The following is a 12,802-nucleotide window of genomic DNA, read 5'->3' on the forward strand; positions in this document are numbered from 1 at the left end:
GATGTTTATAACACAACACACAGCTGAGATGACTTGCTTTACCTAAAGGTAATGGTGCTGGCTGATCTTTGTGCTGGGCTTCTTTTTCCTGTTCACCTTTCAGGACTGCCACAGCTTCAGCTGTTACTACTTGGACTATCCTTGCAGATACTTCTTCTGGGACAGTAGCAGGGTTAACAACAAGACAAACAGAAACACATTAATGAAAAAGACACAAAGAAAAAGTAAAAAAAAAAGGAACAATGACAATAATCTAAGGCTATAGTCCTGAAACTAATTGCTACACCCTCATCCTTGTTTTGCTCTGCAACAGTTTTCAAAATAGTTTTCAGCAAGTCTCTTACCAACAATTAAGCAAATAAAATCAAAAGGTATGGAGTTTCATACAGGCAAAGGGAACAATTATGTCCTTCATGGCTGCATTACACCATGTGTTGTTGAATTATATCCCAGCTAAAGGGGGTCCTCTACTATGGCAAAAATCCTTGGAGACTCAACCATGCACAGAACATGCATATTCTACCTCCTCAATTCAGAATATCTGACATGGAGCAGAAGTTCACTATTGCACTCCCAGCTGAGCCCAGAATTGGCAGTTCATGGGGAAGAAAGACACTGTGGAGCCTCCGTGAGAGCGAGGAGGTGGTCAAGAACCATTCTAGGGACAGAGCACTGTAATTTTTGGTGGATCCCAGTGGTTTCAGGCCAGCCTAAGGGCAAGACAAGACAGCGTGCCTGGGACTTTGTTCTGCAGGCGACATCCAACATTAGACAGAGCAGAATCGCTACCTCAAAAAACCGATATGAAATTTCAGGAAAGAACAACCGTTAGTTATTTAACTTATTATGGCTGTATTTTGATTGCAAGAAAAGGGGAGAGAAACTTAAAGAATTTCTTGCCATGGATATCATCATAAGTTTTGCCTTAAATACCATGTACTCATAGACTGGATGCTATTTAATGCTGTCCACTCAGGCAGTAACTATCTGCTCAGGCAGCAATAGGTCTTCAGCCAACTAGCTTTACAGAACACTTGCCAGGACAGCCGGGGGGGGGGGGGCAATCCTGCTTCTCCCTACCGCCACCAATCTTCTTTGAATGTCCCACACCTTGGCTAAATGCTTTTACAGGACTCTTTTTTCAGGCCACAGGGGTGAGCAATTATAATACATTCTTCCCAAAGTATGTCTGTGTCCTCCCAAACATCCTCTTAAAAAGAATCTTTGCACTTCCTGAAGATAATTATTCCTCAGAAGTCCCTGAAAAGTACAGAGGCTTTCCAAAACAAAGTGCACAGACACACACATTATTTTAAGCATGATAGTATATGTCCAGTTGACATCACATAGCCAATTTACAGCAGTGTGTAAGGGCAGGAGTGGGGGGGGCAGCAGAATCTAGGGAGAAAGACTGGGTTTTGGGAAGAAACCTTTCCCATATTCCTAAGTAAAAAAAAACAGAGAAGAGAAGAGAGGAAAATAACGGATGACATTTTTCAAAACTGCTTCTTGTAAGGCTTTTATAGCAATTTAATGGCAAGTCAACATGTTAAGATGTTGTTACATTCAACATTTTCAAAAACACATTAGATTTCTAAGTTCATCAATCATTACACAAATGTGTTTACTCTTTTCTACTAACATTTCAAACATTGCTGTTCACTTCCTGCCCCCATTCCCTAGCACCTAAATTGAGATATACATGTAAGAAAAGATGCCTGAAACAATTTCTGATTGCTGGGTGTTGGCTGAGCTTGTTCTGTTGTGGTTCCCTGGGTTACCATCTACTAGGCAAGTAAGAAGCATTTTTCAAGTTCAAATCTTTTTTCTGAGAAACTGCTGTAGAAGGAAAGTAATTACTTCTGAGCCAGCTCTTATTGCTCCAGGGAAGAGGCAGGAATCCTCTCTGACAAGGGGAGAAAAATCTTCGGCCTTCTGGATATTTTGAACTACAAGACCCATAATTCTGTACTATTGTCCATGTTAGGTAGGCTGTTAGGGAGTTGAATGCTCCAGTATTAATATACTGATTATGAAGGATCACTCCAATGGACCATGTGCCAAACAGAAGCAGGAGAACACAAGAAGGAGTGTATCAAGCTTTATATGCTATAAACATTCATGTACTGGCCTACTTCCAAGTGGGAAATGGTGTGTTGGAATGCTTCTCCATTAAAAAAAAAAGTTTGCATGTAGTATACAATTAGCCATCCTTAATTAACATAATTATTTGTATGAAGATAGTCCAAATGCATTGATAAAACACAGAATAGCTGATTTCTCTGGATGGAAGTTCAATATCTGATATAAAATTCTGCACAATTATACTGCCTAGCACAAAGTTTTTACAGTGGGGTCTTGACTTGAGAACTTAATCCGTATTGGAAGGCGGTTCTCAAGTCAAAAAGTTCTCAGGTCAAATCCGCATTTCCCATAGGAATGCATTGAAAACCATTTGATCCGTATCTGCTCTTTTCCGTCCATAGAAACTAATGGGAAGCTGCTATTCCGCCTTCGACCACTAGAGGGGAATATTTTGTTTCTTTTTTTTCTTAGGTCAAGAAAGGTTCAGGGAAGGCAGGGAAAATACAGTCCAGGCAGTTCAGTACCAGGCAGTCCGAAGACTGTCTCCCAATCCATTCTCTAAACGCTGGGAGGAGTGAGGAAGCAGACAGGCACCCTTTTCACTGGCCAACAGTTAACTGAAAGTTCACATTTTGCACTTTCCCTGCCTCCCACGTGGGTTTTTTTCAGTTCCTAACTCAAATCTAAGTACTTAAGTTAAGTCAATATTTTCCTATGAGAGCAGTTCTTAAGTCAAAATGTTCTTAAGTCAAGACCCCAGTGTATTTTAGTTAGACCTCTGGTTACGCAGAGGCTCTATTACGGCAGATACTGAATATCTACATATGTTTTAGTCCAACTGTGATTATTCCTCAGAAGCAACTCTGTTTCTAATTGTTGCAGTAACTCTACACACACTGATGCTAGGGATTGGTTAGCTTTTTGTTTCTGTTCCATCCTGTTAAAATAAGAATTCACTAAAATTTGCAGATTTCTTCATATCCAGTATGAAAGGACATTTTAAAAAGCTGAATATCAGAAAAGCCAACACAAATAGATAAGAGGACTTTGACTCTTTTACTGTATTCTTAAAAGCCTAGGTTAAAATCCAGTGACGACTAGTGACCAAAGCAGAGGGCTGCCTCCCTCAAAATTCTAGGGTGAGATGAGCTCCTGTCCTGGCCCATGTTTGAATCCCAGTGTGTTAGATCTAGATAATAGCAATAAAACAGGATACAGTGGGTATAGTGAATAGGATCTCCTATAAAGGATATGTGAAATATCTTCTTGTTCCTGTCTTAGGAATGACTGGCACCAGGTATGTGTAGCTATCCAGTTGGTGCAATCAAAGTGTGGCCCTCGAGGTGTTTTCTGGCTCCAGTTATTTTTCTTCTTTTGTTTTATTTTACAACTGACATTGCTTTACAATCAATTTGTTTGCACTGGAATGTGACAGAAGTATTGACTCTAGCCAGCAAATGTGTCTGCCAGATCAACCATGTGTCCAGAATTTGCCAAGCTAAGATTTATGTCGTTGCCAAGTCATGTTCATGTAAGTACTAAGCGGCTATTAATAATTCACTCAAATGATTGCAAATATACTGGGTGGGTGAAAAAACAGATAACTTCTAGCAGAATGACTCATTTCTCAGAGATGTGGGAGTTGAAGGTGAGATGTAGTGTGCACATGCTGTACACAAACAGCATCCAAGCATTCTATACCCCATAAACATTTTTCAAAAAAATTACATGTCTTTAGTTTTCATTGTTGTTTCTTCATTTTATGTTCACTGCAAGCTGTCATAAGTGCACAAAAGGCGAAATATAACTGTCATAATTCCCTGTCCTAACTGAATACTAAGGAGTGCAGAATAGTTAAAATCTTCTCCATTAGAACCTTAGAACAGCAGAGCTTCAAGGGACCATTTCAAATGGGGAAAGAAATGCCCAACTGCTGGCTCCACAGCCAGATAGCTAAGCCACTGAACTGTCCAGAAGTTCTTTATTATGACAAACAATTTTGCATTCCATGAATTTTTCAATGAAAAAAGCAGTTGGTTGTTCATGCTGTAGTTTCTCAGCCTCAAAAGCCAGGTTTACATCCATGTTTGTACAGTATTGGTTGGAGGGGGGGGGGATGGAGGTTTAACAATGATTAAAGCATGAGGTCCAAATCCAACTGCTAGTCCCAAGCAAAGCAGACAAGTGAATCAACTGAATTTACATATTATATTAAAGGCCATCAGTTGTTACTGTTCATTGAGCCTGTTTGCGTTCAGTCTAGCAATTGTTTCGGCCTAGATCTCAGCCACTCCAATCCAATGCCAAAACCTTTTCAACTGCACTCCATTGCGTCCAATCAGTAATATTGGAAACTTTACAAATCTATGATTCTACATAGCTGTATGAGACCATCCCTTCCACAGCAAATTAGAAATTATGTGATACAAGGAAGAGTAATGTGAGGTCTAACTAAGCAACACGGCTTTACACATTAGTTTATAGGTTTGAATTGACCTGCTTCTTTCTTCCCTACTGCTTACTACTCTAGAGGGGGGGGGGGGAAGAGTTATCTCCAAGGAAGAAACAGGAAGTAAGCTTCACAGAGTTCTGTTCAGATTTGTGAATAGATAGCTAGTCTTTTCAAAATCTATTCAGACTATTTTGCTAAAATCATTTCAACATAATCAAATGCTTTTCAGTTTTTTTTTCTGGAAAAATCTGCTGGTGACTTTACTTCCAACATTATATACAGATGCCTAGGAGGACAGACACCCAAACACAGAAGAGAGTCCCGGATTAGCTGTCATGTTGTTTGTTCAAAACTTAATTTGTTCCAACTACATATAGAGCATGGGCTTTATACTCTTTCAAAGTATAATTTATTAGAATTATTAATTTATAAATCACTTTTCTACCCACCAGGGCTCCCAAACTGAAATACTGCAAAACTAGAATATATTATGTATCTAGGAATGTCGCATTTTGAACAGAATTTGCTGCATTACTCATTATTTCCCAGCTGCCAGGATGCTGTTATGTACTTGAAATAAATTTCAGAATTAATTTCTTGGTGTTAACCATTAGGAATTGGAAAATTAATTCATTGCTGCTGAATTATAAAAGTGCTAATGCTTAATTCATCAAGTCAGTGCTTTTAATTTGTTTCTTAAAGCTAGCTGTGAACTTAACAGGGGCACTTACAATGCAATTGATTCCTGATGATGTTTGCTATGGGCTTCATCAGAAGTGCTATTTGTGTTGCTTTTAAATTGCTTTCCCCAACTTGGCTCTACAAACTATAAAGCTCATGATGCAAAGATAAATTGGGGATGATGGGATCTGACATATCTAAAGACAGTGAGGTCTAGGGGGACTGTCTGCTTGAAAAAAAATGGTATTTCTTCAACAAAGAGACCACCACTAACAAAACTAAGGAGGCTTTGGCCACACACAGTCTTCTTCAACCTCACAGATCTCTAGTCTTCCATTAAAAAACTAAACAAAAGTACACCTTCCTTGAGAGGCTGGTCTTGCTTCATATCCAAACTTCTGCAAGAATTTCTCAAGCTAAAATAAGCTGTGAGAGACTGGAAGCCAGTTTTTCCCCCCAGTTGTATAACTGTCCTGTCGACACAGCAGATATGATAGGAAAATGGTTGCTGTGACCTGAATACTCATGCAGGAAAAGGAGCCGGGTTTTTGCAAAACACTCATGAGCTTTCTACTATAGCTTCTCTGTGTTGTGCTTAAGAACAAGTCTAAGTAACAGTGATGAAAAAAGTTACCAGTTCTGTACAGAGGAACAGCCTCCAAACTTCACATCATGGGTGTCTGTGAACTATTACTCCAAGAAGGCCCGGCCATTACCGGTTTTGGCTAAGGCTTCTGGGGGTTGTATCTCCCAAATATCTGAGGGTTAAATTTGGGAACCACTGTTTACAAAGTTAATATTTATTGCAGATGTATTAGTGCTTCCCCCAATGTACTGTACATACCGTATTTTTCGCACCATAGGACACACTTTTTTCCCACAAAACAGGGGGGTGGAAAGTCTGTGCGTCTTATGGAGCGAAGAAAACAGATTATATTTTCCTGTTTTCTTCTCCTAAAAATTGGTGCATCTTATGGAAAGGTGCGTCTTATGGAGCGAAAAATACGGTATATCTGCAGAGCACACAACAATGGTGCTTAATGCCCCCAAAGCTGTTACCTTACTTGAAATGTTACTTCTAAAACATTACATTTATAGGTAGCATTTTAATAAATGAAGTTCTATGTAATTGTATCCATTGCTTCAGTTGTGCAAGTAATTTGTTGTTTTATATATTGTTAATGACACAGTTTGCCATTTACAGCCAGAAAAGTCCAAGAAAATACTATCAGCTTCCTTCTAGTGGCCAATTAGGACATTACACTTTGCATATGTTCCTGCTGCCTGAGACATCCTCTCTTGTGCAACCACTAACCCAGCCTTTCAAAGTGATAGCCACACAACAGGCTTTCCACTATATATCTCAAATTATGAACTCGCCATAAGAGGAGGTGGTCTTTCAGATATCCTGACTCTAAGCCATTTCTGATCAAAACCAGCAAACTGAGGTGAACTTGGAAGCAACTGCAGAGCAGAGAAGTTGGTGTAGGACTAATTAATTAATTAATGTCTATGGGGGGGCACATGAAAAATCTGAACTGTGTTTGGGGGCCAAACCAACTTTACTTAAAAATAAAATGAAACAGTGATGTTATGATCGTTTTTATTTTAAACTTGTTAATCTTCACAAATACTAAAGAGGTTTTTTGTGGTATGTTAAAGATAAGCAACTGATCAACTTTAGACAAAAAAGCTATAAATGGTTTTGACGTTCAAAACTCTCCGCGGGCAGGACAGGAGCGGCTCGCGGGGTGGATGTGGCCCTCGGGCCGCACTTTGCCCAGTTCTGGACTAGGGGATATGTGGTCTCAAACATGTACTACAGTCAACAGCATGATCATCACATTTTCACTGCTCATGCTCACAAACACAGTTATACTATTGATCCCATGTTCCTGTATTTGTCTATTCCTTCCAATCTTGGAATTGCTTTTTAGCCACAGACACTCAATCAGGCCCAGACTGTGTCTTATTCCAGCAACAAAATCTTGTCCCGGATCCTGCAGCATTCAAAACTCTCAGTATGAGAAACTTTCCATGACCCTGATCATGATGGATTTAAAAAAAAGAGAAAACCAAAGAGGGCCGGGGGGGGGGGGAGCTTTGCTGAGTAATGGAAGTTTTAATGTAAGGCATCCAAAAACATATATGAAAACAAATTACCGCTAGGGATTTTATCAAGAAAGATTCAGTTCATAGCACTCTTTTGATGGATATTTTTGGTGACAAGCAAGTAGTAGCCAATGCAGCAGAAACAGTTTTTCTGCTGTTAATGACTACTACAAAAACCACCCAGACATTTGGTACTAATGGGCCCTATAAATAGTAGATCCAATGGATAAGTGGAATCTTTGGAGGGTAGCTATTAAACTCTGCACAGTTGCCTTATGGTTCAGTTGAAGTTCAAGGGATTCTAGTGATATTTGGAAAGGAAAAGAAAGAAGGGAGGGAGGGAGGGAGGGAGAACAAACCAGTCAAATTCCATGTGAAGCTGGATAAGCTCACAAAAGGTCTGATACTGATAGGCATTTTCACATTGATTTGCTTTGAGTGTCTTCTTTGTATCTGTGCAGTGGTAGCAATCCAAGGTGGATTATGCAAAGAAAAAGTTTTTAGATTCTGAATCAGGCTCATTTCATGTGCATTCTGACCGACAGTTCACCTTTGTAGGGCTTGACAAGAACACAGAAAAAAAAACCCCAACCTTCAGCATGGTTATTATACTAGGGGAAAAACATATTTGAATCAGATTCAGTCTGTTTTTAATCATTTTTAATCATGACGCACATGGAAGTTCTGAATTTCCCCCCAGGGAAGCATGCTTTTTTGTAAGAAAGCAAGGTATTTTACTGGGTGGCAAAAGGGTCACTTATTTTAACTCATGCAATCGATATAATTTGATTCATTTTTGCTTATAAGAATGCCTCTGTCAGTGTACTGTGTCTGCAGGACTTGTCACTTCCACCACTCACTGATGTGCTTTCCCTTTCGCCAGGCCCTGGTGTGTGCGCGTGCGTGTCCATGCACCTGTGTCGGGCTGGAGTCTGATCTGTTTTTTTCCTATCTGTTAAACAGACATAGCAATATGCCAGTTTAAAAGATAGTAAAAATGGCAGGCAGCGTGCGCAGGAAAGTGCTCCCTCCTTTGCAAGTTTAGAATCTGCAGGGCCTTGTCAATGTCTGATCAATTCATCTTGCCTTCCCTCTTGTAAGGGCTGGTAATCTCGCTCCCCACCCCCACCTCCAGGCATCTTCACTCAGAGGCTTTCAAGGAGAAAAGGCTATTATCACTTAAAAGATTGACTGAAAGAGAAGCCTCTGTATGGCTTCCACAGGCTGCAGGAAACTTCTGTTTTATTTTTTCCATCTGTAATACTGGCATATCGATATGCCAGATTGAATGAAATAAAAATAATAAAACAAATATTAGAAATAACACCATAGCAGCAGCAGCGACTAATGCAAGGGCAGGTGGGTGCAGGACAAAGCCTCAACTGGAAGAATTTTTAAAGTCTGTGTAGCTCCCCCTTAACTGATATGCAGCACTGCTTTAAAAGGATTAAATGTTTCCCCAAGAGGATGCACATAATGACCCAAATCCCATGTGACCACCACATGACTTTAAACTGATTTCAAAACCTCTAATCCATCTCCCAATGCATTTTCATAATGTTACTACAGTGGGGTCTTGACTTGAGAACTTAATCCATATTGGAAGGCGGTTCTCAAGTCAAAAAGTTCTCAGGTCAAATCTGCATTTCCCATAGGAATGCATTGAAAACCATTTGATCCGTATCTGCTCTTTTCCGTAAATAGAAACTAATGGGAAGCTGCCATTCCTCCTTCAACCACTAGAGGGGGATATTTTGTTTCTTTTTTCTTAGGTCAAGAAAGGTAGAGGGAAGGCAGGGAAAATACAGTCCAGGCAGTCCAGTACCAGGCAGTCTGAAGACTGTCTCCCAATCCACTCTCTAAATGTTGGGAGGAGTGAGGAAGCAGACAGGGAACCTTTTCACTGGCCAACAGTTAACTGAAAGTTCAAATTTTGCACTTTCCCTGCCTCCCACGTGGTTTTTTTTTCAGTTCTTAACTCAAATCTAAGTATGTAAGTCAAGTCAATATTTTCCTATGAGAGCGGTTCTTAAGTCAAAATGTTCTTAACTCGAGCCGTTCTTAAGTCAAGACCCCACTGTATGACCTTTGTTCTGTACTTTCCCTTGGCTCAGCAACTTTGCATTACTAGGTGATGTGAATTATTTGCTTACAGGTATTGATTTAAAATCTCTCTTTAACAATATTTTGCTAATGACAAAATAATAGAAACAGGAGACAACTACTGAACAGAGAGGAGATAGCACACTGAAGACAGGGCATTAACACTGATTGTGCCAAGCCTTCCTGGACGTGTCCACTATTTTGGAAAAGGGTGATGACAGACTGAAAGAAAAGCCCAAGGTGGTTTGTGATTGAGTTGGATAACCTCCTGGATTCCCTTCTAAACATATGACTCTGTGATTGGAAGAGGGGGCTCTTCTAAACTAGTACGGCCAGCAGGATTGCTGGAGATTACCTTAAGAATCCTTAGAAGTACCTCCCTTATTACTAAGATTATAGATAAATGGCCCACGATAAGTAGACAATAAGCAAAGATTGTTCTGGAGAGAATGACTCTCCTCTTTTACCTCCTCCAACTCCATTTTGTGCAAAAAAGGACATTATTCCCAGCAGATAAATAATGTACTGTATATCAGGCATGTGTGTAAACAACAATATATGGTGAATTTGAGTTCAGAAGGAGATGGAAAAAGGCACAAAGAGCTGATATGCTCTAAGCAAGAATCATACTGGTCTTTCACCATCTGGATGTGACTGCATATGTTAAATTTGTATATGGGTGGGACAAACACACAAAGATCACAAGATGCCAATAAGCTCCATGGGTCTCATTCCAAAGAAATCACTACAGCAATAAATGTTGCATCCCTGCAAATTCTTATTGTCTGCTGTAGAGCAGCTACATTCAACATAATATGAAATCTAGAAAAAAATCAGAGAAAGTAAAGCTATAACTAGAGAACATTTGGTCTAAACTAAGCATATGCTAAGCTTGTTTGCCCTATTCATATATAAAACTGGGTGGGCAAGTGTCCATGCTTTTGTATTAAAAGGAAGATGGAAAAAAGGAGCACTGCCTCCCTGCATTTCTCATACTGATGTTGATTTAAGAAAAACTTGAAAAGCAGAGCAGTATAATGTGGCATATAATGAGTAATTCCTTCAGTCACTAGTACTACACAATACATATATAAACAGAGCATACGTAGGCCAAAACCCAATTGCTAGGACAAGCTAGCATGAACTGCTGAATTGTGAAAACTTACCGTATTTTTCCATGTATAATTCTATTTATTTATTTAGACTAAAAATTGAGGGTCACCTTATACACAGAAGTAAGCCAAGAGGAGAACCGCATGATTGCAAAACTGCCCATCCCTTGCCTCTGCAAACAGGTTGCCTCCAATCAGGAGGCTTATCTTCCTCCAGTCACAAGTCTTATGTAACTGATGTCAGCTGATGCTGAACAAACCAATTGGAACACACTTTGTTGGAGGTGGAGCCTGTAGGCAGTGCTCAGATGCAACAGGGACAGTATTGGTATGTAAATATTACCTAATTACTTAAAAAAGTGTTCTGTTTTATGTTTAAAAAATTGATTTCTCAATTTGGGGTTAGAAAAGTGGGGGGCATCTTATACACAGAAAAATACAGTATGATAAGTGCTGCTTTAACTATTTTCCATTATTTAAGTAAATCTATTCTAATTCAGATCAGCAGTTGGATTTTTTTTTTTCTTTAATGTACAGGTTAGTGTTCTATATGTGGGGAAAAGATCAGGACGTTTCATCAACAGCTGAAGTATCACACAAGTAGATTTGGAATGAAAATCACATTCACTTTTCACTTTTTGAACAGTAGCAGCTAAAGAATAGAAAGGAGGAACTGACAGAAGGGAGAAATAATATTCTCTCTTCCAATTTAATTATATTTTAGGCAACAAACAGGAGGAGATGATGATCAAGAAATTGACAATATTCACAGTGGTGATATCAGGAAATGAAAACAATTTCAGAAAGGTCTCTGGCATGCATCACAGCTGGGTGCAGAGCAGTTTCCTGGGTAACAACACAAGGAGCTGACAAGGTAGAATCTAGACAACAAAAGAAATGAGTAATTTCCAGCTCTTAGTTAAGTGCATATACTAAATATACTTCTGAAACAAGAAAGCAAGAACATCCATTACGTGCTACATATCAACAACCTGAAAGAACTGTGACAGCCATTTTCTTTTCTTTGTCATAATATAGGCTTGAACTAAACAACCTGACACAATGAAATCTTCCACATGGGGCAGATTTAAACTGTTAGGTAGAACCATGGTATTGTGGCACCAAAATAGAGATTACCAGATCTAACTCTAGCCCTGGTCACATGAGGGAAATGTTCTCTAGTTCTTCTGATACCTTCCATACCTCAGTTGTATTGAATCGTGGTCATGTGGTTTATATCCTGGGACAAACGTCCCAAGAACTTTTAGAAGTACCCATTTATTTCCTCCTATTTGAATCACTATGGCCAACTACACCATGGTATCAGTTTATTTTCTCTCTTGCTTCAAGGGGCAATTTGACTCTGCCCACTCCACACAGCTTTCCTCCTCTGTTGTACACCCAGAGCAATAGTTTCTGGCCTCTTTCATTCTGGTCGCAATGGAACTTTGAGTGGGGGTGGGGGAGCCCCACCCAGTACGGCTGAAAATTAGAGGGAACGTTGATCAGGAAGGGGTTTCTGTTTAGGACAGTGTCCTCTGTCATACTGGCTGCTCCTGCAGAAATGCACTGAACAAAATGGACATGGGATATCCATGCCGTAGTACTGGTGATCACCCCCTCCCCAGTGACATTAGCATATCAACGATTCAATGTATCCTCTCATAGAAATAATAATAATAAAAATTACCCGCAAGTAATGTAATGCTGGCAGCCCCCCAGTGACATACTTTTACCAATGTCCTGGGCATGATTTAAAAAAAAAATACAGTGGTGCCTCGCACAACGGATGCCTCACACAACGATGAATTCACACAACGATGCCTTTTTCTGTTAAATTTGCCGCCTCACACAGCGATGTTTCCTATGGGGGATTTTCACACAACGATGTCTCTTTTTCGTTCCTGTAAAAGTGTCTTACAATGTTTGGAAGCTGTTTTAAATGGTTGCAATGGTTAGCCCACCTCCTGAAACCTATGCAAACTGATTTTGGTGTTGTTCTGACACTTCGTTAATTTATGGTAATTTTTTGTTTTTCCCCCTCATTGAAATGCATGGAGTTCAATGAGGGGGGAAAACAAAAAATTACCATAAATTAACGAAGTGTCAGAATAACACCAAAATCAGTTTGCATAGGTTTCAGGAGGTGGGCTAACCATTGCAACCATTTAAAACAGCTTCCAAACATTGTAAGACACTTTTACAGGAGCGAAAAAGGACTTCGCAAAGCCATTGAAATGTATTGAGTTGGCTTCAA

The 12,802-nt window shown here is 39.6% G+C and overlaps 1 protein-coding gene across 50 annotated transcripts in view; it reads right to left on the reverse strand.

The window, feature by feature from the left end:
• The window catches only part of MAP2 (microtubule associated protein 2), a 334,548-nt gene that overhangs the window by 68,595 nt on the left and 253,151 nt on the right, over positions 1-12,802 (reverse strand). For 21 of the 50 annotated variants that reach the window (XM_078379318.1, XM_078379289.1, XM_078379420.1 and 18 more), the window contains one exon: positions 43-156. The exons of 24 other annotated variants lie outside the window; for them this stretch is intronic. In XM_078379318.1, the coding sequence (XP_078235444.1) occupies positions 43-156 (114 nt within the window). The remainder of the gene's footprint in view (positions 1-42; positions 157-12,802) is intronic. 5 more of the 50 variants (XM_078379327.1, XM_078379291.1, XM_078379333.1 and 2 more) reach the window with 1 other exon arrangement.

This window comes from Pogona vitticeps, chromosome 1 (assembly GCF_051106095.1).
Source record: "Pogona vitticeps strain Pit_001003342236 chromosome 1, PviZW2.1, whole genome shotgun sequence".
Lineage (NCBI taxonomy): Eukaryota > Metazoa > Chordata > Lepidosauria > Squamata > Agamidae > Pogona > Pogona vitticeps.